General features: G+C 38.9%; 1 protein-coding gene across 1 annotated transcript; it reads right to left on the bottom strand.

Annotated features, from left to right (window-relative positions):
- Positions 1–7,605: 7,605 nt before the first annotated feature.
- LOC117550624 lies at positions 7,606–11,583 on the bottom strand. The gene is made up of 17 exons (XM_034223063.1): positions 11,456–11,583; positions 11,066–11,357; positions 10,872–10,972; positions 10,657–10,776; positions 10,531–10,574; positions 10,282–10,362; positions 10,120–10,203; positions 9,406–9,466; positions 9,262–9,312; positions 9,132–9,176; positions 8,952–9,016; positions 8,755–8,860; positions 8,575–8,613; positions 8,119–8,272; positions 7,916–8,026; positions 7,714–7,811; positions 7,606–7,623 (listed from the first exon to the last, which is right to left on the bottom strand). Exons 2-16 carry the CDS (start codon positions 11,073–11,075, stop codon positions 7,714–7,716), a joined length of 1,170 nt encoding a protein of 389 aa, XP_034078954.1. The 5' UTR covers positions 11,076–11,357; positions 11,456–11,583; the 3' UTR covers positions 7,606–7,623.
- Between the last annotated feature and the right edge of the window lie 14,241 nt (positions 11,584–25,824).

A 25,824-nucleotide genomic window follows, 5' to 3' on the forward strand; every position in this document is an offset into this window, starting at 1 on the left:
GGGAGGGGGAGTGGTGCTGAGGAACAGCAGAGGTTGGAGGCTGACAGGTGTCTGTGTTGATAGACTTAGTATATTTGTTAATAATTACATATAACACATGGAATTTTTGTGTGTGTATGTTGCATGTGAATCTGCGGCCCCCTGGTGGCCAGTACATCAATGATGTGGCCCCCACCACCATCAAAGTTGCCCATCCCTGATTTAGGGGCAATTACACAACTACAATTGAAAATAGATTGGATGGTGGTGATTAGCCTCTCAGCCAATCACATCACTGGTCTCATTACTCTGAACAGCTGAGTGACAAGGAATGACAACATGTCTACAGTCAAACTAGTTGCTGATTTATTAAAAGAGAACAATAACAATTCATAACAAGCTAGAAACAGCTGTTTTTTGGGGCCATTTGTATGTGACCTATTCAAATTCCTATTTTTTATACAACTCTTGTTTAAGTTAAAAAGTTAAAAGAAAGCTATGATGAGTGACTGGGACAGTACACTTCTGTAAGGCAAACGTTTTGACACACATCAATGTTTTAAACCTCGGGGAGAGCAACAGAGGGGGATCCCTCTCCCAGGACAGATAGACGTAGATGTTGTGTGTATAGATAACACATATATAATAAAAGTATAACATAGACAGTCCAAGTGATAAAAATGATAATGTACATTTATAAAAAGATGGATACAGGTGGATTTCTAAGAATTTGCCCCAAGAAACCAGCGTCTTGCTGTCCCACAGTCCCGATCAATCTTGGTGTAACAGATGGTCTCAGCTCCAGCGACCACCTCCCCTGACTGGCCTCACTAGGGGTCCACCCATCACCTCCACCACTGCTGCTATGGACCAGGAAGTGAAAAGACTGACGACACTGATCCAGAGGTCGGGACTGTTCACAGCAACTCCACTCCAGATTCTACTCATCCTTAACAGACATCAGTAGTTCATGGTCGACTGAGTCTTGTAGCTGTAGCCCCCGTCCACCTGCACAGACCCTCCACCTGGACCACCATCCTCACACAGTCAGAAGACCGGGACGCTGCAGGATGATTGGAACGGTTCATACTGCAGTAACTCGGTAACAACAACTCTATTTTACCCGTGAGTCTGAAGACATTTATCATCAGTAAGTTAAAAGTAACGCAAACTGGCTCATATTCTGCGTGTATAAACCAAAAATACATCCCGGTTTTCACATGACCCGTGTCAGACGAGTATGTACAAAAAGGTTTTCGTTAGTTACTGACAATTAACTGCTTTTCAATCCTTCAGATAGCAATTAGCTTGAAGCTTTTGAAGGCCCAGAGTCCATCCCCCTCCTCTCCTGTTCCCTGACGCTCTCGGCTCCATTCCTCCAACGTCGGCCCACTACAGGGTCTCTGTGTTTTAGAACAATCCCATTCTGTACATATTCTCCTAAAGGTTTCACAAACATCCTGAGCATCCTTCCATCCCAGCAATAATGTCCTTTTTGTCCAGCTTCTGACTTCCTATGCTAACTCCTTTAGCCACCTCAGCTCCTCCCATATCAATACCAGCTATCACAACTGCTAAGACTGATTCCAGCATTCCATGATGTTACCATCCCATGGTTTCCTTCAGTTCTTCTTAACCCTGCCCCTCACATATACCCTGTGTAACTACCCTGTATGACCCTTGTCTCTCATACTCAGGCAACATAATAATTATGCTGGTGACATTGTTGACTATGCATCCAATCCACACACATGTTACCCTTACCCTAGGGCAGGGGTGTCCAAACTTTTTTCACCGAGGGCCACATACAGAAAAATATACGAAGGGCTGGGCCACTTACTAGAGGTGAAGTATAATGCCTCACAAGTTCATTTATAAGTTAGCAAAATCAATCAAATGTAGGTAAATGATGCTTGTTACTTGAATATGCTTTAAGAAAAAACAGCCTCCATCACTTTCAATTTTGACGGGGCGATTCTATTTTAACCGCCGCCGACAGGGGGCGAAAGAGACGAGTGAGCGATACAGGGAGAGAAACACAGAACAAGAGATGAGAGCGCGGCAGAGAGAAGCGGAGAGGAAAGTGAGTGAAGAGAATAATTAGCGATACAGGGGCTGCGTCTCAGGTCGACTATTTTATATAGCATTGAAAATAATTACTTTGAAAATCATGTATCTGAATGTTTTTGCTCCGAATGTACCTATGTAAAAATTCAAGTGAAAAAAATTCGAATGTTCAAATTCAGATCCCAAAAATTCAAGTGAAAAAAATTCGACGTCAAAAAATTCGGTGGATACAATTCGATGCAGCATCATCCAGGCTACTCAGACAGGATAAGCAATCGAGCCCTAATGCAATCTAACCGACTTCTGGCCTATCAGAGCACGGCTTTGTCAGTCATGTGATCACAACAACCCGGGAGAAAAATGACGGAGAACAGTGGGGCTCGCCCAAGCGGCAAACTGTGGGGTAGAGCCGGGAAGCCAATACGGAAGTGCCACACACTGCAGTTCATATATTGGCCGATAGGCGATGGCTGCAGAAAGGAGCAATTTCCATAGACCCCCATGTTAAAATGCCCGATTTTACAGCAGAAAAAAAAACATGTTTCTACCCCTGGCTCCATACATTTTATTATCGATATAGTTAGATACCACCTTCATGATTATGGATCTGTGAGTGAATTGTTTTCTAACGCGACCCTTTATATTTATATTAGGTCTTAAAGTTTGTGCATACATTAGGGCGTGGTCACTTTGATTGACAGATACGTGCCTCACTGTCAGCTAACAGCAACTTGTCCAATCTGCTAGGCTACAACCAGAGCCATATAATAGAAGAGTTACGACAACGGAAGTCCAAAAACGGTTATCGTCACGTGGTTCATGTAGAAGAGGATCGTTCCCCGGAAGTTCATGGCGGGCAATGTGAATGCATTGATAACAGGAGATAGAACTACGATTTTTGGTAATTATTAGTGAATAAAGGTTTTTATTTGCAATATTTATACAACAAATCGATATGTGTATGTATTTACATCAATATGTTTTAAAAAATCAAATAGAATTTGCTAATATTAAGTGATAATATTAGGATTAGTGTGAACAACTAGTTTACATGTTAGGCTAACAGTGCCTTGGTTAAAGAGCCTGTTGCTGTTTATTTATAGCTTTGAATTCTTTAAAACCAATATTATCTTCTTAAACTTGTATGGTAGTCAGGAGCATCACTTTCTAATGTTTATTGATATATTTAGAGGGAGGGGATCTAAAGTAATGCTTTAAAATTCAGATTAGATTAATGTCTACCATTTTCTTAAATTCATGGTAGTTTCAGTAATCCCATGGTAATTGAGGACACAAGTTATCTAAATGACTAATGTCATCTTTATGGCTTTCAGAAAGGACAGGAGACCGACAGGTCAAAGGACTAGCAGCAGCAGCAGCAGCATGATGATGATGTTAAATGTGTTGTTTTAGGAACATCCATTGCAAATACATGGAATTCAATAAACATTGAATAGCATATCATGCAGTTTGTCTGTGCCTTTTCCTCCGTGTTGTCCTGGTTTGCTGTGCTGCCTCCTAGTCGCCACCATGGTTTGCTGTGCTGCCTGGGGATGCTCAAATCGCTCAGAGAAAGGAGTACGAATGTACAGCTTCCCCACTGACACAAAGCGGAGGGAAGCAGGAGCAATTTCACGACCAACAGCAAAACAATATGTGATTTATATACAAACACTGCATTTGCACTTTTTCACAAAACGAAAACCACACCATTGGGAAAGCTTAATGTTTTGTTTAATACAAAAAACAGGGAAAGGCTTGAAAAACACTGGGAGTTGAGACTCAGGGTGCAGGGTGAGGGTCTCAGTGCAGGTATTCAGGCTCCATTGAATCCCCCTCTGGTTCTTGTGCTGAAAGAGGGATAAACAGACAGGAGAAAGGGTTATACACACCTATATAGCACACCTATTGGATGGGAAATTGCCTTGGGGAGATAAGGTGTGGTCTTTGTTCCCAACTGAAGTTATGGAACTTTATTATTTGTGAGTTTAACAAAGTATGACAAATGGCATCAGTAACATATGTGATATGAATTTCTATAAAGTTGTCTCACATTCTTGGTCATATTGTATATACAGTATGTAATGAGTATAACATGTCCAGTAAGTATAAAGTGTTTCCTAATACTGTGTATTCAACCACTATGGAATATGTATGTGGGCAGACAAAACTGAGTTGTTCTGTGTGTGAAGTAACCTCAAGTCACTCCGCAGGCACATTTTGATGCAGACCAGTTTGTCAAGACAAAAAAGGGCAAGACTAGGCTGAGAGCAGAGGGTATACCCACCATCTTCGTGCATCACCCTGTGGTCAAAAAGAGAAGGGCCCCTGCCCCCTGCACCACGATTCACCCCGGGACCTGTATCTACAAAGCCCATAGCTCATGATCACAGCGATAGTGTGAAAGGTGACACAGGTATAATAAGTATGAACTCTTAGTAACAAAAGTAATATTTCTTATTTTTAAGTGGTATAATATTTTAAATGTTCGAACATTTACAGTGCCATGTCTTCTACTTACATTAGTCTCAAAGATTGAGGGAAGAAGGGAAGGGATCACTGCCCTCCACCTGCCAGAGGAGCGCAAACAACAAAAACAAGCAAGGTGTCCCGTCATGTACCTGGAAGTTTGGGTTGGCAAAATGGAGTAAGAGAGGGACTTGAAAAACCTTGGTGGCTGTCTACTCATGTTGTTACAGTTGTCTTGGTTACAGCTCTCAAGTTTTTTTTTGTGCCATTTCCACATCTTTAGAAAATATGAAAAAATTGAAGTGAAATCAACCTCATCTCTGGAGAACAAACTTCGATTTCTCTGTCTTGTGAGTTTGCAGTCTTGCAGTTTTGCTCCTCCACCTGTAACATCACTGCCCCTCCACCTGCCATACAGTAGGTTACTAACAAGATTACTTATATAATACAGTGATATAATACATGTTTAGTATGCTTACTTATATAAAACAGTAGTATTAAACTTACCTTGTGTGTTCACTCTCACTTAAGTTCCCTTTGCCATCAATCCAAAATCAGCTGAGCTGCAACATTATACACACAGGTAATAATCAACATAATCACAAGGACACGATATGGCTCTGCTAAAAACACTCACTCTTACACGCACCAAAGTTATATTTATCTAATATTTAACTCCCTCCACCCCGCATACAATCCCGTTTAGAAGCCCCTCTTCTCTAATTCAACAACGTTGGACCAAATAGACATTAAGAGAACGGAATTTACAATTAAAAGGCTGTTCAACGTGTGTTGCTAACTTGCTTCGGTATCCTAGCTTGATCTGTTATCTGTAAACGTTCCCTAAATCTACTAATTTAGGGATAATCCACTGACATCCTTTAATACACGTGTTCAATTGAATCAGATGTACTGATAATATCCGCAATATAAATCTTTAAACTTCTTCTTACCTTTAAAAGTCCGTCATGAACGGTCTATTATGCTGCAACTCCACAGCTTTGCTAGCCTTGGCGCTAACTTCCGGGGAACGATTGAGAGTCTCCACGATCCGCCATTGCTGTAAAAAAGTGGTCCATTGGAGTGAACGGAGATGTCATAACTCTTCTATTATATGGCTCTGGCTACAACCATAGAGGCTACAACGTTAGTTAGTTGTAGTTACTGTACTTGATCCTTTAGCTGTGTTCGTGGTGATCGTGCCTGGAATATTGTTACAAATACCAGATAATTAAAATGTCGTGCTGTGCGCTTGAATGTACTAACAGATCTTCCAAGAAGTCTACTTTCAGCTTTTTTCGGTGAGTAAAATGATAATATTATACATGTTAACCCCGTTAGCAGGTGTTTGTGTGCTTGTTAGCTTAGCCTGTTATGTAGCTTATTAGCCAGCTAAGGACGTAACCCTTTATACATATATACAGTTTAGTTTATGATTCAGCCTTGTGTAAGACTTTTATACTATATGGCTATGACGCCCATAATGCTAAACGGGAGCAAATGTTAAAAGGGGTGGGCCGCCGGAGTCCACGCCGCCGAAGCTAACGGGGCTGCAGGGTGCTAGCTCGCTAGCGCGTCCCGGCGGCCGTAGCTAGCACCCTGGGGCTCCGTTAGCTTCGGCCAGCGGCGGAGTCCGGTGTCAGTACCAGATATGTTCGGCCTACCAAATATGTTCGGGTGTATTTCCGTCGCATCCGTCATCCGTCATATCCGTCATATACTCACCTCCCTCTGCTCCCAGCGCTATGCTGCCACACACCGGCCGTCTGCGGAACTGCAGCCGGAGGAACTCGGTACAGCTTGTTATGTGTGTGTACTTAATTATTTACAATTAAAAAATATATATATTCTGCGTTACTTTAGCCAACACTTTTATAATATATAAGCCTGATCATGTCGTTGAAAGCAAGTACAGATGTTCTCCCTTTTCCACAGTTCTGTGTGAACTTCATCTAAGGTAGATGCTTTGCTTCTGCACCAGTTTAGCAGAAGTCTGTTTTGTAAGACTGGTTTTGTTGCAGTCTGTTCATGCTATGTGTTTCTTGCGTAAGACTATATACACACGGAACACATGTATTACAGGGCTGTACCCAGTGTGCTTCATAAAACATTTTTGAAGCTTATTTTTTTAAAATTAAGCCGTTTCCATGTTATAACAGCATCTCGTTAAATCAATATCGGAAACAATAATTGTCTTTTTGTGGTTATTTAAATGTAATTTATGGTGCTATTAGAGTGCTTATAGACTGACCCGTTAATACAGATGCCCCCCCCCTTTGTGTGCGGTGAGCTGGAGAGAAGGCAGTCTATTTATTTTGGTGAAAAAAAAACCCCTAACATATATGGATTGAATCAGAATATTGTGTTGGATCAAAACATATTGTACATTTTGAGAATTCTTACATCTATTACAATACATTTTGAGCTTTGGACAATGTTTGGATCAAACGAGCCAGAAACAACCTTAAGCAGCCACCACTGGAATATTATTGCAGTAATATTATAATACTAGTAGCCTTATATTAGTGTAGCCTAATATTGATCGACAAATATTTAGAAATAAATCTGGTTCTGCCTGCCTGCCTCATCGCACTATGCCCTGCTGCATTACCATGTATAGTATTTACATTCATAATGATCCTTTTTTGTTGCAGAGCTTTAGAGGCTTTAAGAGACGAACTGTCAATGATGCCAACTTGGCGACCTACAAACTAGATATAGCAATCTTGGAGCTATTGCGGCTAGCTACTTTCATTGGAAAGAGTCTCTAATTTTTTGTATGTATATATTTAATATATCCATCCCAAGCTTACCTACCCAACTGAATGAATTCACACATTCAAGTAAATAGAAAGACAGCACAGCATTCAAGTGTTTATTGAGAATTTGAACTTCAACGTTAATGGAAAAAGCTCCAAACTTTTCTCTACAGCCCTTAGTATCAAGAAATCCTTCTAGTTCCTTTTACATGTGGATAGGAAAACAGCACAGATTGTTCAGAATATATGAGGAAGCCATCAGGGAAGCAGCATGACCCAAGGCAGGACTGCAGAGACAGGTTCAGCCACGACCCGAAGTCCACGACGGGCAGCGTCCGGGAAAACCAAACTTGAAGGTAAGATATCAAATGATGATCTTCATTAATTGCAGTGACAATTTAGTCTATTCTGACATTTGTTTGTGTGAGTTAATCTTTACCTATGATATCTGGTTGCAGAAGGGACTGCAATAGCCTGGATGTTGGTCATCAGAGTAGATGCCCTGCAATTCTCCTCTTTTACCTTTCCCAACATATCCTATGAATAGAAAAAGAAAATATTGTAATTGAATCACACTAGGACCACAACACACTAAATATGTAATGACACATAAACATTATTATCCAGAATAAGAAGTCTACCTGGTTTGCAGTTTTTGTAAGGCTCCAAGCATCCACGGCAGGTGTCAATGGTGTACATGACGTTGAAATCCTGCTTGTATGAAGCAGAGAACAAACTCCATGTAGCAACACCTGTGTAAAACAAGCATTTCAATAGAGCCATTAAAAATATGCATAGACACCACAGCTGTCGTATACTGCTGCACCTTCACTGAATCACTTACTCTCAAGCCAGCGAAAGTGGGCCCCTCTTCTGAAAGACACAGTGGACATTGTGTCTCTGAAGGTGGTACACACTAGAGTGAGTGATGAGTACGCTTTGTCACCTTCCTGGAGAACCACTTCCATCAGAAGGTCCGAGAGAAGACAGTTTGGCAGCTGTGAAGTATTGGTCAGACTAGATCAAACATATTTAACATCACATTGACTAGACCGTTGCCAGCACAATCGAAATACCAAGATTCTTTGGGCTTCAGGTAGCAAAAATACACATTTTTAATATTAATGTTGAATATATCACACACATTTTTCTTATGTTTTGTTATTCTTCTCCTTGAGGTAAAAAACAGCTATCAATAAAGTTAAAAAAAGCAGTGAGACATAATAGTTGGAAATTCTGCCGTGATCATAGGTCGTTTTTTAAACAAAAAACAGTTACTGCTTCACTGAAAAGATATTACCTCCAATATGAAGCACATGTCGGACTTTTGAAACTGGACCTTTGAAGGAAAATATAAGGTGTGGGTCATGTGATTGTTTAATTACATGTGTATACAATTATCAATATTGATATGTATGCATGTGTTAAATAATCTGGATTGTTACATTTCTTTATCACAAACAGGAGTGTGCCTATTGACCTCATGTTCTGTCTTTTGCTTCTTTGAGACCCTGTACACTGGCTCCAGTGCCCCTTTGAGCAGCTCTTCGGCCTCATTGGTCCAGTAAGAAAACCTCTGTCCGTGGCTATAAAAATCACATAATATCAGGATGAAAATGTAAATCAGTGTCAAAGAAACTGTTGTCTATAAAGTAACATTTAAAATGTATGATTTACCCTTCAATCTGGTACCGTTCCATGAGCATAATGCACCACCATTTCCGGATCTGTGCTATGTCCCGCTAAAAGAAAATGTAACAATAATAAAGTTGAAAATGAATGGAACCTCATCATTTGTCTACTCAATGTTAGCCCCCTCTTCCCCCTGAAATACTAACTCAGAGGATAAATACTGACCTCGGTAAACCAAAGTGGAGCATCTGTGCTGAAGTTGAGTGCATACTGTGAAAGGATAAAGATCTGTTAAGTTATGAGTTTCAAAAACTAACAAAACCCCTTAAAAAAAAGTGTCAAGGGAGGAATTTACCATCAGTATGAAGACACCACAGTCATTGCCCGTGGTTTGGTGAGGCAAACCCTGTAAGAATTTGGAATATAACAGTGATGTTCATGGTCAAATGGAAAATAAAGACATGTGAAAGCAGGTGTATGAGATGGTGGAGAAATGTACCTTGACGTCTCTTCCGAACTTTACTGTCCACTGACCTGGAGCAATGCGGTGCGCTAGGTCACTGTCAAAAGAAATGATAAGACATGGGAATTGATTTGGTGAAGGAACGCTATACTCAATATAATTCATGTTTTTGGATTTCCTTACATTGAACTATTGCATGCCTTAAAAGAGGAAAGTTATGAAAGCCACTGAACGGGGCTAAAATAAAACAAACAAAAATACGTTTACCAGCCTCTGAACAAAGCTGAACTTGAAAACAACCTTTGAACAAGGCTTATAACAAAATGAACATTATAATTCATAGCATCCTGTTGCAGACTCTTTTTCTTTTGGTTCCACTAAGGACACTCCAGACTTTGTGGAAATGGAGATATATTATAAATGAATTTGATCAGATTCAGACCCCTGGTCTACAAGATGGTTACTGCAGTATTAGAATACTATAAACTATTTAGAACTCCCATACAAGCCACAGAACGGTGGGGGTAATCATGTTACAAAAACCTAAATATGTCCTTGTAGGAATTGTCCCCAAAGCCATCTGGCTTAAGAGGGTCGAGCAAATATAACTCTCTCTTTGCTGGCTTGATCACCTGTCAACCATTGACAAAATAGCTGAAATTAGACATAATCAAACACCAGAAGAAAACCACACAGCACAACTTATGTTCATTTTGTACATGCTGGTGAGATCATTTGGAACAGACTCACGCAAAGCAAATAGTGATCTGCCTTTCCTTGCTGCCGACTCCAGGCAGGGATGAAAACCATGTCCTTGGTGGCCAATTGGTCAGCCTAGTATTTTAAACAAGGGATTTTAAGTTGCTGTATATCAATTTCAAGAAACATAGGTCTCAAGCAACAGGAACTTACTGGAAAACTGGCCAACACGTCAGCTGTTTTGGACTTCCAGGTAGGAACCACATACATATCCACGATGTATATATCTTTGCCCTATATTGATAGTTTTTCAAAAAAAATGAAATCTTCATAGAAGTATGTTCAACAACAAGAGACAACCACACTTCACGAGATTGGAGTTTCACCACTAAACAGCTATTTAGAAAATATGTGTTATTCAAAAGAAAAAAGCAGGCCAATGATGTCTGTTGAAAACCGTACATGTCTTTGGCTTCTTGTACCATCTTCAGGCACGTGTTTCCAATCTGAAACAGTAACAACAGTAAGTTACCTGTGCCATTTATTTGAGACAAGATGAAGTTGGGAGGAAAGCTCAAGTATACCTACATTTGACTCCATGCACTGAGGAAGACCCAGGCTCCAAAAGTCCTCTCTGGTCAGGCACACATCACCCTCCTTCACAATGACCTCTGCTCCAGGCCTATTGTGGTCTAGCACATAGCTGAGCTGCAAATAACAGATTGCAAAACATACTTCAAGCCAATAGAAAACATAGAAAAATTAAAATCAAATCACTGTGCATGAAGTAAACATATATCTACCAGCTTGTCTTGAATCGGATGTAGATCCTTTGCGTATTTCGCACCAGAGAGGGCATACTGGTGGTCAGCAACAGACCCCTCCGAATCCAACTTCGGTTCAGCTGTTATTAGATAGACAAAAAATAAACAGTATTATTGAAGTACCACACATGAAGTATACCTAAAATGTGTCCTTGTATTGATAATCAAAATACCTCTCAACATAGGCCTGATAAAGGGCTTCAGCTGAGACACATTCACACTCTGTCTCAGCTGAGCTCCTGTTGAGCTCAACAGGGTTGCCACACCCTTGTTGGTGATTGAGGAAACCACATAAGGGCCAAACCAGTTGCACTCCAGTTTTCCACCTTCTCGGCCCTCCTTCCTCTTATTCGCTCTTAGGACCTCATCTCCAACGTTAATCAGGAAAGATTTCACATTCTTTCCCTTGCGTTTTTCAAAAGAGATTTTCTGTCTCTGTTGTGCTATTTGGATGTTCTGGTAAATCTGAGAAAGATATGTAACAGTTATCATTTACAGTCCTTAACATACGCTTGCATTTTTTAGGAGTTATTATGTTTTAAATATTGCCATTTTATTCTCACCTTCGAGTGCAAATCTGCAATGGTTGCAGCCTTTGCCTCAAGCTGCTGTTCTGCCTCATCAGCAGGCACCAAAACAGAGGTATCATCCCTGTCATTGACTGTAGCATTTATAACACCCGGGACGCGAGGGTGCCTCCCAAACTGGGCAAAATAGGGCGTGCACTTGGTTGACCTCTGAAAGCATAAAAATTCCTTTTAGTATCTCTGTTGAGTATTGTTTCCATCTGCATTTGTTACAACATTGTACCTGCTTTGAGGTGTTAATGCTCGCCACAATGCCCCTCAGATGTCATTCTGGTCCTCTCCACAGTACTTTGCAAGTGCTTTTTTTATGTTTTGGTTTGTACGCTCATCTTGGCCATTGCACTGGGGATGGTACGCTGAAGTGATGCAGTGTTTTACACCCAGTGCATCAAAAACACCATGGTTGACCTGCAGATGGTTTAGTGTACACCAATTACCAAATTACCTGAAAAATCGTATTACATTGTTACACATAACACATACACTGTATTAGATAGATTATTGTACCTCATTGACAAATTCCCGTCCTTGGTCGGTAATGATCTTCTCGACAAGACCGAAATTGAGAAGAATATTTACAATCTTTTTTGAGACCTCAACAGCTGTTTTGTGGTAGAGCGTTTTTGCTACCACCCACTTCGTGAACAGATCAGTCGCTGTTAGAATGTATCTGCAATATAAAATGCAGAATGTTGTAAATACATACAGAATCACTGTAAATGATTTCCTTTCTTTTGAAACCAGATTCTTCACGTTTAGAACCTTTAAAGGAGGTTACACATGCTTCAGCCCATCATGATAGTACCTTTTGCCCTTAGCAGTGGAGGGAAGTGGGCCAATGAGATCCACACCAAGGACAGTCCATGCCTCGGGAACATGAATGGGATGCAGTACGGGTGCAACCGTTTTAATGACCTCGTGTTGCTGGCAGCGGGGACACTCATCAACCTTAGCAAATATCATACATTTTCAATCAGCAAAACAAAAAACTTTAGGTATAAAAATGATAGAACAGAGAAAACTTTCAGAGGAGACAGAATTAAACTGTTAAAGTTCTGAAATATGTTTTCTCTGCTCTGATGGAGCTCAAACTGTCTCACTCTGTTTCAATGTACACATACAACACATTTCTGTAGATCAATAATCAGTCAGTCAGTCAAAAACTCCCACCCATTTCTTCACGTCCTCCCGCATAGTGGACCAGTGGTACGTTGACAAAACCTTCTCGGTGGTGCGCCTTCTCCCTGCATGACCTCCGAAACCCAGGTTATCATGGCACTCCTTCAGGACATTGATAATTTGGTCCTTGGTGCACACAACCATCCTCTCATTGTCCTTGTATGTGTAGTACAAATCTCCAGCTGGCACAACAGGAACAACAAAACAATCATTTAGACATGTGTAGAGATGACATTATGATTAAAAGCTGTTGAAGAAATCCAGTGGCAAATGTGGTTTAGACGTAACAACTACAGTAATGTAAAGTGTGTATAAAAAGAAAAAGGAGAAACAAGCTGTGGAGTCCTTGCGATTTACTGAAAAATGTTGGAATTGCAATATGATAAACCATTAGAGGTATGATCACTTTTGCACCAAAAAACACCATTAGATAAATAGATAGATAGATATATACTTTATTGATCCCTATAAGTAAAGGGATGTGATGATGTCACATGTACAGGGGGTTTATACCTCATAATAAAAACGTATGTTCGTGACTTAACCATGGTCTTATTCTGTTACTTACCTTTGATCAGGTATTGTTTGGATGCCCTCCGAATTAACGCCTTCCTTTTATCATGCTTTTCAGCGGCGATGGTGAGATTGTGGTAACCACCATTGAGCACGTACTGCTTTATCTCAGCATAAAAGCTCTCCATTTCTGTCATGAAAGTTAAAATGGTCGCGGTAATTATGGGGAAGCGGAGGGATCTAGATCGTTCACACATAACAAGCTGTACCGAGTTCCTCCGGCTGCAGTTCCGCAGACGGCCGGTGTGTGGCAGCATAGCGCTGGGAGCAGAGGGAGGTGAGTATATGACGGATATGACGGATGACGGATGCGACGGAAATACACCCGAACATATCTGGTAGGCCGAACATATCTGGTACTGACACCGGCGTTATAACTGGAGATCAAGGAATGCATCGTAACGCGGACTTGGTTCGCCTGCAGCCCGCTGTAGTATTAGCTAAATAAATGATGTTGAGCAAGGCTTATTAAGCTGAACACCGCCACAATTATTCTGCTATGTATCGGTACTTATTTTATTTTATTAACGTGTGAATGACAAGCATTAAGAATAATACCAAATAGCTAATTATCTTGCAGATTGTCTCGTTTGATTATGAATGTAATGTTTATATAGTGGAACTACACTGTTTATCAAAACCAAAGTGCCACGCAGTGACTTGGTATGCATGTATTTCAGCAGGAAATGTGCAACCTAGATGACATTTACCAACACAGACTATATAGAAATATTTGTAAAAGTTGTTCATGCGTTACTAAGTGAATATGGCATTAACCCTCCTGTTGTCTTCGGGTCAAATCTGACCGATTTACTACTTTCATCAATCATGTTTTACATTCGATTGATACTGAGAGCATGTTAGCTTAGCTTCTTAGCCTGAGCTAGGACTCGAACGTCACGCTCGTTGGCAGCAGGTCCCGCCCTGTCCCGCCCTGTCCCGCCTCAGCTCCGCCTCTTTGTCCTTATTTGGAGAAGGCGGGAGTTGCCGTTACTCGTGGATGGGGCTACAGAGCTGCTAGAAAGACGGTCGAACCCGGTACATTCCTCCGTCTGCATGCGGTGCACTTTTGCTAAATGTTTAGACAAATTGCTCGTGCTTACATGCTAAACTCTTATTGCACTTATGGTAACAAGTATTCTCCACATCGAGACGGGTAAAGTTTAACCACACCTCGGAGCGCGTTCTCTCCGCCATCTCCGCAGTGTGCTCCGCTGCATGTAGCAGCTGCGTGTGTGTAAACTGCCCCGCCCCCTCGCACACAGACGGGGGAGAGAGATCTCGTCTGATCGAAAATACATAATAGACGCATTTGTTGTCTTTGCATATTAGAAACGAGTTGGCGACACTAAGACTGCGATATCATGTTTTTTAGCAATAATACATGACATATATAAATGTACTGTATGCATTCAAAAGTGCTGAATAAATGTTTTATGGACCCATAATAGTGATTATTATTTAAGTTAAGTTTTGCCATAATCATGTCTATTTCCATAATCAGGTAGCTGAACAACATTGGTAAAAAATGTATACATTATATATATATATATTTCTATTAATCATTTTCGGCCTTTCGGCATTCGGTTTTCGGCCAACTGTTTCCTATTTTCGGTATCGGTTTCGGCCAAGAATTTCCCATTCGGTGCACTCCTACAATATAGGGAACAATTTAAACAGTACATTTTGTGATATATCAGCCGGGGTGAGACAAGACAAACCACAAATGGACTACAGAAGGACACAAAAGGACACATGGTACAGTTTATATTATTCTTGGTCTTTTTTCAATAACATATTTCAAAGGTTCTGGATTTGTTTACAAATTTAGAAACTAAATACAAAACTAGTATAGTAATATGAAGATCTCATGTCAAAAATAATTGTGATAAATTAGACAGAACTGGCCTGTCTGTGAGCACATTTTATGTTGGTTTGGTTCTTCTGATAAAGGTGTGAATATCTAAATAATATACCAACATATGCTATTGTCATTAGTTGTGTCCCTGTTCTTAAAGCTAAGGCATTGCTAAATTAACAACTCTTGGCTTACAGAGTGGTAACATGAGACCCATTTTTATATATAAAATATAAATGTATTTTAATTTTATAATTTATTTTAAATATTAACAATATAATAAAATTAATGGAAATATATACGCCGGCAAATATTTAATATAAATACCTTGTGTGTGTGTGTATAGCTATTGCTTTATCTGATTAATGTTATTTTCATATGAAAGTCCATGATTATAAGTATGCAGTATCATAACTACATCTTTGATGTTTATAAAAAACCAAACCGTTTGAAAATTGGTTGAAAATTGAGTAAGCTATGGTTATTTAAATAGTAAACCATAATGTTATGAATGAGAGAACTGCCAAGTGGCAACGTCGGTCTCCATTGGCCAGCAGCGCGAGTGAGTCATCTAGTGTTTATATATATATCTATGGTTGTCACTGTCACTACCCGATCTGCAGCTCTGCCCGATCTGCAGTGCGCATGTGCGAGATGGTCCGCCATATTGGACAACTCCGTACGGCAACCCAAGAAGGACAGTTGACACAGTGGCTTTTGGCAAAGCTAAAAAAGAAAACTCGAGAGAGATGAGTTATTGTTATTACAACGTGACTTCACTATTATTTAACAACTCTTTTCATTAGGTTCTTTTATTTGGGTTTAAGTAAATTGTCAGAATAAGTGAGAAATGGATTTAACTTCTGTTAGACATATATGCCATACATTTTTGCATACATTCACAGTAAATATGTATTCAGTATGATAGCTGTTTAACAAGTTAAATTCTTTTCTCACTTATTCTGACAATGTACTTAACCGCAAATAAAAGAACCCAATAAAAAGAGTTGTTAAATAATACTGAAGTCACGTTGTAATAACAATAACTCATCCCTCTCGAGTTTTCCTTTTGAGCTTTGCCAAAAGCCACTGTGTCAATGTTGTCCTACTTGGGTTGCCGTCCAGAGTTGTCCAATATGGCGGACCATCTCGCACATGCGCACTGCAGATCGGGCAGAGCTGCAGATCGGGTAGTGACAGCCGTACAATATGACGGATGCGACGGAAATACACCCGAGCAGATATGGTTGTCACCTTTTTTTCTTTTCTTTTTTTTTATAGTTGAATGTTTGTTTTGTTTTTTTAAAAAAATAAAAATGTTGTATAAATGTTTTATTGAACATTTTTAAAACATACAAAAGCCCGGTGAGGATATCATCAACTTATCAACATAAGTGCAAGACATTCATTCTCAATAAGACAAAAATAATACATCCAATAAGAGCCAGGGGGAGAGAAAAAAGCATAAAGGCACAAAAACTTTTGAGAGGCATTAAGCTTACTTAAAATAATAACCATTTGGAAATGTCATTGCAAATCTTAATAGACATGTTACAAGATTGTATTTTCCTAAAGGACAGAAAAAAGGACTTGAACTCATTTATGAAACAGGGAAAGGAGGGCTTGCCTCCTCTCCATTTACTACAATGTAAATGGTATTTACCCAAAATAATAATTATATTTACCAAATCAGATATGGGAGAATCCAAATTATCAATATAATATAAAATGTGATATATTTTGAAGGCCGGAATGTTTGTTAATTTAAGTAACAACCAATCTCTCACATTCGACCAAAACAATTTAGAAAAAGGGCATGAGAAAAATAAATGTTCCAACGATTCATCAGATAAATTACAAAAGGAACATGGTTCCACTTCAAATTTAAATCTTGAATTTAAAAAAGTAGAAACCGGGTAGATTTTATGAACAATTTTAAAATAGTCCATGCATTTGTTACTTCAAGGCTGGATTATTGTAACTCTTTATTATCAGGGTGTACCAAGAAGTCAGTCAAGTCGCTTCAGCTGATTCAAAATGCTGCAGCTCGTGTACTAACCAGAGTTAGGAAAAGGGACCACATTACTCCTGTTCTGGCTGCCTTACACTGGCTCCCTATAGAACACAGGATAGAATTTAAAATGCTTCTTCTCGCCTACAAAGCCCTTAATGGGCAGGCGCCATCTTACCTTAAAGAACTCACTATACCCTACTGTCCTATAGGCATTGCGTTCCAAGAATGCAGGGTTGTTGGTTGTTCCTAGAGTCTCTAAAAGTACAATGGGAGCCAGAGCCTTTTCTTATCAAGCTCCACATTTGTGGAATCAGCTTCCAGTTTGTGTTTGGGCGGCAGACACCCTATCCGTTTTTAAGAGTGCGCTTAAGACCTTCCTTTTTGATAAAGCTTATAGTTAGGGCTGATTAGATTCAGCCCCTAGTTTTGCTGATATAGGCTTAGTTTGTCGGGGGACATCTTACTTCTTCCTTCTCTCTGTCTATACCTGTGTACTCTCATGTTCCGATTAACCCAGCTTCCCCAAATTTCTTTCTTTTTGGTGTCTATATATGCTGGGATCCGGAGTCATGGATGATCCTGCGGTCCTGTGTCCTGGATCGCGAGCCCTGGATCTTGAGTCGTGGCTGTGGTCCTGGATCATAAGTCCTGGATGGATATCCTCGTGGATTAATCTTCCTATTATACACACATGCATTTCCAAACATTTGGACTACCTATGTTGCAAATGTATTATCTTTTCAATTTACACACGGCATCTATTGCACGTCTGTCCGTCCTGGGAGAGGGATCCCTCCTCTGTTGCTCTCCCTGAGGTTTCTCCCATTTTTCCCTTTAAAACTGTGGGTTTTCTCCGGAAGTTTTTCCTTGTACGATGTGAGGGTCTAAGGACAGAGGGTGTCGTATTGTCATACTGATATTTTGTACAAACTGTGAAGTCCACTGAGACAAATGTAACATTTGTGATATTGGGCTATATAAATAAACATTGATTGATTGATTGAAAACGAGTTTATTTTGCTTTAGGAGAAATAGGCCATTTTATAAAATAAGATAGAGCTTTTTCCATTACAGATAAAGTGTCTAAATCGGTCCCTTGTGGAAATAAGCCTCTGTTCAAATTGTGAAAAATGTGGGATTTCAAAGAAGCATTAATAGATTTGTTAATCTTAAGAGTATTGCCAATGAATTCCAAACTACGTAAAACTGATACAACATTTGAGTACAGTGAAGTATTATGAATCATTTCAATAAGTAGTACAGGAATTGCTTTACAGATTTTGTTATAATCTTTAGCAGTGCACGTTATATTGTATTTCGTTGAAAAAGCCAAAACATCTAGCAGTTTACCATTGCAATCTAGTAAATCACTAACAAACAAAATACCCCTCTCATGCCAATCACTCCTAAACAAGGATTTTCTGTTTATAATAATCACTATTGTTCCATAAAGTAGATCCATGAGGAGAAAAATTGTGGGTAAATATCATTTTCCAATAATGAAGTATCTGCTTATGAACATTTGACAATTTGGTCGGAATCTTATTAACCTCAAAATCACATTTTAAAAGAAAATCAAACCCTCCTAGACATTTAAATATGGCCTTTGGAATATGGAACCACATGGATTCTGGCTGGGACAAAAAAGCTTTCAACCATTTTATTTTAATTGTTCCAATCATCGATTCAAAGTCTAAAGCTTTAATTCCGCCTTTATCATATTCTTTAACAAGCTGTGACTTTTTAATGTAGTGAGTTTTATTTCTCCACAAGAATTGGAAAATAATTGAGTTGTTTTTTTTAATATTGGCCGAAGAGACAAAACATGAGTGGCATGGATAAATACGTTTAGATATACCTTCTGCTTTAGTAAGAAGAACTCTGCCAAAAATAGTAAGATCTCTAGTTAACCAACGACTGAGAGATGTCTTCATATCTGTGATACGGTTACAAATATTAAGATCTTCTCTCCTGATATAATTTTTAGATAATGTTATTCCTAAATATTTCACTTCAGGTACCACTCTAATAGAGTCAATAATGGAATCATCACATGAATGGATAGGGAGTAATTCACATTTTGAAAGATTAAGAGATAACCCTGATGCTTTTGAAAAAAAAATCGAAATTGTGTTAAGAGTTTCCTTTACCATGGATTTATTCTTTAGGAAAATGGATGTGTCATCCGCAAATTGACTAATTTTAAATTATTTTTCAAATGGGGTAATGCCTAATATTTTGTGATTCTTTATAATAAGCGTTGTTAAAACTTGGGTGGTCAGAATAAATAATTTTGGGGAAATAGGGCAACCCTGTCGAATACCACGTAAAACCTTAAACCTAAGGTTCAAAGATACAGAACTATAGATGTCCGAATAGAGCATCATAATTATGTTGCAGAAATGTTCACCAAAACCCAGAAATGTTAGAGTTTCCATTAAAAAGGAATGTTCAACAGTATCAAAAGCCTTATAAAAATCCAGAAATAGTACGAGACCTTCGGTATCAATAAACTTCTGATAATCGAGCATATCCAATATCAGTCTGGTATGGTTATGAATACTTCTACCCTTAATAAAGGCTGATTGACATTCATCTACTAGTTGATTCATACCTGAGTTTAACCTGTTAGCATAAACATGTGCTAACAGTTTGTAATCATTACATAGTAGGGTAATATGTCTCCAATTATCCAACAAAAGATTATTTTTATTTGGTTTTGGAATTAAGGTAATAAGGCCATGTTTCATGGTTGGCGAAAGGTTTCCTGCTGAAATGCAATCTGTGAAAGCCTTATAAAGCATTTTTCGCACATCTGACCAAAAACATTTGTAAAACTTTATGGTTATACCGTCCAGCCCTGGTGATTTGCCACCAGACATTTGCAGTAATGCACTATCTAATTCTTCAATTTTTAGTCGTTCGTCCATATACTGTTTAAAAGGATTATCTATTGTCTTTTTGAATTCTGTAATTTTACAAAAAAAGTTATCACAATTTTCTTTAGAAAACTTTGAGTTATATAAATTGCTATAAAAAAGTCTAATTTCTTCGTTTATCTGGTCTTGATTTTCAATAGTGACATCATTAACACTCAGTTTTTGGATTTTCTTTTTCACTTGTCTTTGCTTTTCAAGATTGAAGAAATAAGAAGTGTTTTTCTCTCCTTGCTCAATCCATCGGGCTCTCGAACGAATAAAAGTTCCCTTAGCTTTTTCCAAATACATATTGTCTAATTGAGTTTGTAAATTGTTCAGTTTAATTTGCTCATCCAATGATAACTCAGCTTTAAGGCATACATTATTAATTTCACTTGTCATCTTCTCTTGTTGTTTCTTTAATCTAGAGGAGTATTTACTGGAATTTATCGCAATCTGTCTCACACTAAATTTAAACCATTCCCATTTACTGAGAGATGACATATTCAAAGCCAGAGTTTCTTTTATCAGTTGTTTAATCTTTTTACAAAAATCTGCATTCTCCAAAAGACTATTATTGAATTTCCATATAGGTTTAAGATTGGGACTGAAGTTGCATAGTAAAAAGGACAAAGAGATGACACAGTGATCAGTCAGAGGTGATGCTGAAATGTCACACTTTGAGACATTATTAGTTAAACTAATAGAGATTAACCAATAATCGAGCCTAGAACACTGACCATTGTTAGAAAAGTTAAACCAGGTATATTGTGACTTTGAGGGATTATTTATTCTCCAAACATCAGTTAAATTAAGTTTAGAGGCTAAATGAATAATAGAATCATTAAAATTATGACAATGACCCCTTAAAGGAAGACGATCTAACCACTCATCAGGAACTACATTAAAATCCCCTCCGATTATAATCTTATCAGTCATATAAAGTACTTTCCATTCCTCTAATTTTTGGCACAAGATTGAAAGAAAATTATTGTTTTTAATCTTTCTGTTATATCCATAAACACACACCAGTATGTAATTAGTCCCATTAACATCAGTCACCACCATTAGCCAATTACCGTTTGTATCACTCCTGTGGTCAATTATATTTCCAGGTAACCTGTTAAATAAAATCATCACTCCAGCCGAATGTGATGTTCCATGGCTGAAATGTTTTTTGTCTCCCCATTGTACTTTCCAGAACTTAGTATCTGCCTCTGCAGAATGAGTTTCTTGCAGAAAAACACAATTTGCCTTTTGTTCCTTACAAAGAAGAAAAATTGCCTTACGTTTCACATTGTTTTTTAGCCCCCTAGCATTTAAGGATATGAACGATAACATTGAAAGAGCAAAGATAGAAACCTTAAGAAAATGCGCAAAGGAATGCTATATCGATGCGCAGGAGTGAGTAACGTAGCCCTTAACAAACATATTTAGTGCAATGGCTCACAACATTTTGAATATAACCTGAGACAAGTCCAATCCTAAAAAAAAAACACTCAAACTGAGAACTTCAGCATACCTACTGAGGACCGAAAACCTGCTCCCTGTCCCTCCAGTTAATTACTGCGGTGTTTTTCACGTTATTCCGGGTCCACTCTTTTGTTGTCAATCAGCGCAAAAGTAAAGTGTTATCTTTCAGAAGATCATCAAACTTTTTCTGAAGAGCAGAAATGTCTTTCTTATTTTCTTTAGCTGCTTCAGTGTTTGCTTCAATGCGTTTTTCAAACTTTTTTAACAGCTCTGTCTGTTCATACATTTTTCCAGATAAGACTTGTATTGCCTGGAGAATGGTGCTGCTGCTATCCTCTGCCATTTGTGTTTCGCCATGAACCTTTGATTTCTTTGGATTCGGTCCTTTAGTTGGTGTGTGGTCCCAATTTATTTTGTGTCCCTTAGAGTTGTCCGCTTCCATGTCCTCAATATCCGAGTCGTCACACGCCTCACGGAGAACTTTTAAGTTGTAATCGTGGTCGGTCATGCTAGCAGGCACTTTATGTCAAAAGTGTTGGTAGCTGAAGAGTTAAAGTAAAATGTGACTATTTAAGCTTCTATAATAACTTAAAGTGTATCATGAATAAGCTATTGCCTGTCGGTTTTGCAGTCAAGGACTCAAATCTAAACTTTTTCTACGAGCCTGCAACGTTGCTGCTTCTCACTCCGCCATCCAAGTCCTTTTTTCAACTTAATTTCAATTTCACTTCTGTTAGACAGCCATATGCCATACATTTTTGCATACATTCACAGTAAATATTTATTCAGTATGATAGCTGTCTAACAGAAGTTAAATCAATTTCTCACTTATTCTGACAATGTACCTAACCCCAAATAAAAGAACCCAATAAAAAGAGTTGTTAAATTATAATGAAGTCACGTTGTAATAACAATAACTCATCTCTCTCGAGTTTTCTTTTTGAGCTTTGCTAAAAGCCACTGTGTCAAGTGTCCATCTTGGGTTGCCGTCCGGAGTTGTCCAATATGGCGGACCATCTCGCACATGCGCAGTACCGATCGGGCAGGGGGACAGATCGGGTAGTGACAATGGTACCCCGAGCAGATATGGTACCGATCTGTGGTACCGACAACCATAGATATATATAAACACTAGATGACTCACCCGCGCTGCTGGCCAATGGAGGCCGACGTTGCCACATGGCGGCCATCTTGCCACAGGCAGCTCGCTCACTCATAACATTATGTCTATGGTGCACTATTGAAATAACCGTAGATTACTCAATTTTCAACCAATTTTCAAACGGTTTTGTTTGTTATAAACATCAAAGATGTAGTTATGATACTGCATACTTATAATTATAATCATGAACTTTTTCAACATGTCTTGTTGTCTCCTGTATCATAGCCATGATAATAACGTTTATAATAAACCAAACCGTTTGTAAATCAGTCAAGATTTCAGCGAGTTAAGAGTATTTTTGTGCAAGCAAGATAGCCGCCGGTGAGCTACGCTGGTGACTCCCCCTTCAGCCATCTAGTGTTTATATATATCTATGCCGACAACGGTACTCAAGATGGCGCAGACAAATCAACTTCCGGTGAGACCGAGCATAGATATATATAAACACTAGATGACTAGATGCCGCGCTGCTGGCCAATAGAGAACCGCAATGACGCGTCCTAAAACCCGGAAGTAAGTTAGCATTTTTACCACGTCCGGTTCCTTCGATAAAAAGCGATGCAATTTCTCCATAGGATTTTGGAAAATAGCTCCAAATAAGGTCTGTGTTTGACACAAATTGAAGAGACAGATCACGTTTTGTTCTACGACATTAAATACATCAGCAGTGACCCCGCTGGTGATTTTTGAAGAGTTTACGTGTCTGAAAAACAATGGTTGTTAACAAGTGGCTGAATAGGACTACAGAAGTTGTCCAGGCCGTTTTACGTCATTACACCGAACACGTAAAACACTCCCGCTAAGTTAGTTTGCCCTGTTCTGCTTGAAAGCAAGTACCTGCCTCCTGCAAACTGTTCAAACAAACACTTCAACTTGTACCATTTACAATCTGTATGTTTGAATATGGATCTTAAGTTGGCGTGACGTTGAAGCAGCCACCCTGCTGTAGTTCCTTTATAGCATAACGTTAGCATTTTGCTTCTGGCGACTAGATTTATGATTCGAAAATTATAAAAGTAGGATAGACATGTGGATATTATCCGGCTGAACAAAACGTGATCCGTCTCTTAAATGTGTGTCAACCACAGACCTTATTTCGAGCTATTTTCCAAAATCCTATGGAGAAATTGCATTGCGTTTTTGACGAAGGAACCGGAAGGAGTTTACATCCGGGTTTTAGGACGTGTCACTGTGGTTCTCTTTGGAGACCAACGTTGCCACATGGCGGCCATCTTGCCACAGGCAGCTCGCTCATTCATAACATTATGTCTATGGTGCACGATTGAAATAACCGTAGATTGCTCAATTTTCAACCAATTTTCAAACGGTTTGGTTTGTTATAAACATCAAAAATGAAGTTATGAAACAGCATACTTATAATTATAGTCATGAACTTTCTTTTTTCAACACGTCTTGTTGTCTCCTGTATCATAGCCATGCTAATAACGTTTATAATAAACTAAACCGTTTGTTAATCAGTCAAGAATTCAGCGAGTTAAGAGTATTTTTGTGCAGATCACTCACCTTACAACAGCTGTAGCAGTAGTTGTTGACTGTGGCAAGATGGCCACCAGTGAGCTACGCTGGCGACTCCCCCTTGAGCCATCTAGTGTATCTATCAGGCCGAGGAGCGAGGAGCGAGGAGCGAGGAAATGAAAATAGTCGACCTGAGACGGGGCCCTTGTGTCTCTCCATGCTTCCCTGGTGGGAGGGTCTAGTCGCAGGGGAAACGACGCAAGTGAGGGACGCAAGGATTTAATTTAATCGACCTGAGAAGGGCCCAGGGAGAGAAGCGGAGAGGACAGTGAACAGGCGTGTTAGCGGCAGACAGGGAGAGACAAATAATTACACATGGCGCTCTCCAAGAAGAGGAAAGTGGACAGTGAGAACAGAGCTTTTAACCCTGAGTGGACTCATTTGTGTTCATCCTGCCCACTGGGAGCACAGAACCAGTGTGTCTCATTTGTTCAGAGACCGTGGCGCTCATTAAAAGTGCCAAAACGCCACTATGAGACAAAACACAAAGTGTTTGACCAAACATTCCCTCTCAAGTCAGAACTGAGGTCACAGAAAATAAATATCGTTCCAGCGCAGGCTAACCGAGGCTAACCAATGAGCACCTGCATGTGTGTATGAGAATGGGCCTGACACCATTTCAGCCCAGATTTACAAACTCCTGGCAGGACAAGCTCGAGCTCAATTATCACACTGAATAAAAAAAAGTGAGTGAGGGACTGCAATATAAGAGGGAAAGAAAGATAAACTTTAAAACTGTTCAATTGTTATAATGTGTAAAGACTGATATTGTTCTATAATCGGCTGAAACTGTTAAGTCATGATGTGAAACGGTTAACAAAGAAAAAGGGAAACTCAAGCTGCTGCTACACTTTATTTTATTTATCTAAAATTAAGCACTTTTAAGATGCACATATTTTCAAAAGATATTTTATTTATTTTCTCTTTTATTTTTAAATGAGAGGAACATTACACATATCCACAGTATTTACTGTATATCTGTATAGTTCAATGTTAATTGACAATAAATATTGTTGTTTTTGAATTGTATCTTTATTTGATTGGCAGTCAGTTGTTGATTACATGCAGACATTGATAAAGCTACAGGCTACTTTAATATATCACACAAATTCATAAAGCAACTTAGACATTTTGATGTTCCGGACCTTTGCATGGGGAGATTTTCTCTAACTGGACCTCATTGAATTTAAAAATGTTGACATTCTAATGCCTGAACACGTTGCTGCTACTGATAAATATTTTCCCAATCAATCTAAATAGAGTATCTCAAATGAAACCCACCAAGTGGTAAACACATTACTTAATGTATCAATAATTGAAATCAAGTTTTTTTTTTTTATATAAGTTAATACAATCATTGAATATATATATGGAGTTTAAATGGTTCATCCTGCATTATGAGTATTTTTACATTTGGTACCTAAAATACATTTTAGCGATTATACTATTTTTATTTGACTTAGGTAACATTTTAAATGCATGACTTTCACTTGTAACAAAGTATATTTTTTAACTGTTATAATGTTACTTTTACTTAAGTCTGAGTACTTGTTCTAACTCTGATCGCGTGCCCATCTACATCATGATTCATGGCGCTACATGACTGAATTTAAAAAAATCCCAGCATCCCTG

This window comes from Gymnodraco acuticeps, unplaced genomic scaffold (assembly GCF_902827175.1).
Source record: "Gymnodraco acuticeps unplaced genomic scaffold, fGymAcu1.1, whole genome shotgun sequence".
NCBI lineage: Eukaryota > Metazoa > Chordata > Actinopteri > Perciformes > Bathydraconidae > Gymnodraco > Gymnodraco acuticeps.